This window comes from Kryptolebias marmoratus, linkage group LG8 (genome assembly GCF_001649575.2).
Source record: "Kryptolebias marmoratus isolate JLee-2015 linkage group LG8, ASM164957v2, whole genome shotgun sequence".
NCBI lineage: Eukaryota > Metazoa > Chordata > Actinopteri > Cyprinodontiformes > Rivulidae > Kryptolebias > Kryptolebias marmoratus.
The window spans coordinates 29,073,923-29,076,777 of NC_051437.1; the positions used below are offsets into that span (position 1 = coordinate 29,073,923).

The 2,855-nt window shown below is 48.3% G+C and overlaps 1 protein-coding gene across 1 annotated transcript in view; it reads left to right on the forward strand.

The window, feature by feature from the left end:
• The window catches only part of plod1a (procollagen-lysine, 2-oxoglutarate 5-dioxygenase 1a), a 19,202-nt gene that overhangs the window by 7,986 nt on the left and 8,361 nt on the right, over positions 1-2,855 (forward strand). Inside the window, exons 11-17 of the mRNA XM_037976970.1 lie at positions 327-431; positions 515-640; positions 980-1,121; positions 1,202-1,315; positions 1,692-1,757; positions 1,839-1,943; positions 2,317-2,463. Of these exons, the coding sequence (XP_037832898.1) occupies positions 327-431; positions 515-640; positions 980-1,121; positions 1,202-1,315; positions 1,692-1,757; positions 1,839-1,943; positions 2,317-2,463 (805 nt within the window). The remainder of the gene's footprint in view (positions 1-326; positions 432-514; positions 641-979; positions 1,122-1,201; positions 1,316-1,691; positions 1,758-1,838; positions 1,944-2,316; positions 2,464-2,855) is intronic.

Genomic DNA, 2,855 nt, shown 5'->3' on the forward strand with positions numbered 1-2,855 from the left:
GTGAAATCTCTGCTAAAATCTTGTGTTTTGAATCAACATTCATATAAACTAATTCATGTCATTTCAGTGAGTCATCATGGTTGTGCCCTGAGTCCTCTGCTGCTTCAGATGAGGCTGATCCCCATGGATTTACAAACATATACACATTCAAGTCACTTGTTTTAAATAAATGCTTCTATTTTAATTCAGTTTTGGTCTTCATTGTAGCTGATGTGCAGGGGGACAATGAGGGGTTGACCTCTGGCTCCGCCCCTGTCTCTGGTAGTTAGTTCCTGTTAGTTTGGGTCAAAATGCTGGAAAAACTGTTTAATTTGTTCGTGTTTCAGTGACCTGTGCCGGAAGGACAAAGAATGCGACTTTTTCTTCAACTTGGACGTGGAAGTGGTCCTGAAGAACGAGGACACTCTTAAAATCCTCATCGAACAGAACCTGTGAGTGTTTATTCGTTCAGATGGAAACGGTTTAAAACCCGGAGAACCTCTCTGCAGCGGTTTGTCTGAAACTCCTCCCCCAGGCCCGTCGTGGCGCCGATGATAACCCGAGTGGGACGATTGTGGAGCAACTTCTGGGGGGCCCTCAGCGCAGACGGGTACTACGCCAGGTCCGAGGACTACGTGGACATCGTCCAAGGACGGAGAGTGTGAGTTGATGTCCCCCCGAAGCAACTAAAGACTGAGTTTGGACATCCAGGTCTCCGGTCAGTCTCGTTAGCTTCTCTATGGCGTTTTCAATGTTAAGTTAGCATCTATGCTAACTGTCGCTCAGCAGCAGAGACTGAAACAGTTTGTGTAACTTGTGTTGTTGTGCACTCTTTGTTAGGCATGAAAGTATTTAAATCAGTGTTTATTTAGCCTCTGAGTCGTAACCGAACCCTGAGGTGCTGAAAGGTTTAACTCGTCACTTCGGTCAGATTTAAACTCTGAGTTTAAAGATGGCCGCAGCCCGCTTGTCCTGGTGCTGACTCGGCGCTGTGTTGCAGCGGCGTGTGGAATGTCCCGTACGTCTCCAACGTTTACCTGGTGAAGGCCGGCCTCCTGCGCTCACAGCTGAAAGACCGCGACCTGTTCTCCTCGCAGACCCTGGACCCCGACATGGCCTTCTGCCACAACGTTCGCAGCAAGGTCCGAACCCGGGAGAAGGCAGGTTTGAGCTCAGGGCCCGGGATCTCGTTGACCTCTGACCTCTGACCTCTGCCTCGTAGGGGATCTTCATGTTCGTGAGCAACATGCAGACGTTCGGCCGCATCCTGTCCACGGAAAACTACCAGACCAAACATCTGCACAACGACCTGTGGCAGATCTTTGAAAACCCCACGGTGAGTCACCGTAGTAACGTGTCTCTCACTCCCTGACTTCCTGTTTATATTTAAACCTTCAGCTTTTTTTGCAGCTGAGAACCTGATGAATTCTGTCTTCAGCTTTTAATAATTTTAGCTTTGATAGTTGAACTCTGAGCTCAGATCCAGTGGAAGTCAGGGTGTGTGACCTCTGACCTCTGACCTCTGAGACAGAAACACTGAAGTCTGCATGTTGAAGCGTGAAGCGGGTCAGAAGTTGTGACATCATCGTCATATAATCTCCAGAAATCATCAAACTGTGATTCTGTAAAAACGTTTGATTTGATTTCAGTCGAGTATCTGAAGCTGCTGCGTCCGTCGCTTCCATGACGACGTGTTTCCTGCTCTGTTTCAGGACTGGGAGGAGCGATACATCCACGAGAACTACACCCGCATCATGAAGGACAAGCTGATCGAGAACGTGAGTGGCCGCCCGGCAGCCGGGAGTGGAACGGTTCTTCCCGTGTGACGGTTCTCAGCAGTTGTCTTCTTCTCCCTGCAGCCCTGTCCAGATGTTTACTGGTTCCCAGTTTTCACAGATGTTGCCTGTAAGCACCTGATCGAAGAGATGGAGCACTTTGGGAAGTGGTCAGGAGGTGGAAACAGGGTATGACGTTCTCCGGGGTTCTGCTTTAGAACTTCAGTAAACGCTGAGTCAGCATCTTTTATAATCCAAACCTTCAGCTCATTCAGGAGACGGCTGTTTAAAACTTGAATTATTGAACTTTATTTACAAATATGTCTCCTGTAGAAAAACCTACTTCAGCTGCTGTTAGCTTTTAGCTGCTAGCATTCCTTTGGCTACTTTTAGCTCTTTGCTGTCTTTTTCTGCTTAGCTTTTATCAAGTGTTTAGCTCTTTTTAGCTTGTTTTAGCTCTTAGTGTTGTGTTTCTTTCATCTTGAGGAGTTCAGTTTCAGCTCCTCCCTCTGGTTGTGTTGTTGTTGTTGTTGTTGTTGTTTATTGTTTACTCGGTCCTCAGGACACCCGGATCCAGGGGGGCTACGAGAACGTCCCCACCATCGACATCCACATGAACCAGGTCCGCTTCGACAAGGAGTGGAGGAAGTTCCTGCTGGAGTTCATCGCTCCGATCACAGAGAAGATGTTTCCTGGTTACCACACCCAGGTAGGATCAGCTGCAGGGTTCTGACCCGGGTTCTGACCCGGTCCTTGGCTCGTCCCGTTTACCTGGACCGTGTCAAAGTTCTGACCCATGTTAAAGTTCTGTACCGTATTAAAGTTCTGACCCGGTCCTGTTTAGTTGGACCGTGTTAAAGTCCTGACCCATTTTAAGTTCTGACCCGTGTCAAAGTTCTGACCCTGTCAAAGTTCTGACCCGTGTCAAAGTTCTGACCCATGTCAAAGTCCTGGACCGTTTTAAAGTTCTGACCCGGTCCCATTCACCTGGACTGTGTTCAAGTTCTGACCCGGTCCTGTTTACCTGGACCCTGTCAAAGTTCTGACCTGTGTTAAAGTTCTGACCCGTATCAAAGTTCTGACCCTGTCAAAGTTCTGACC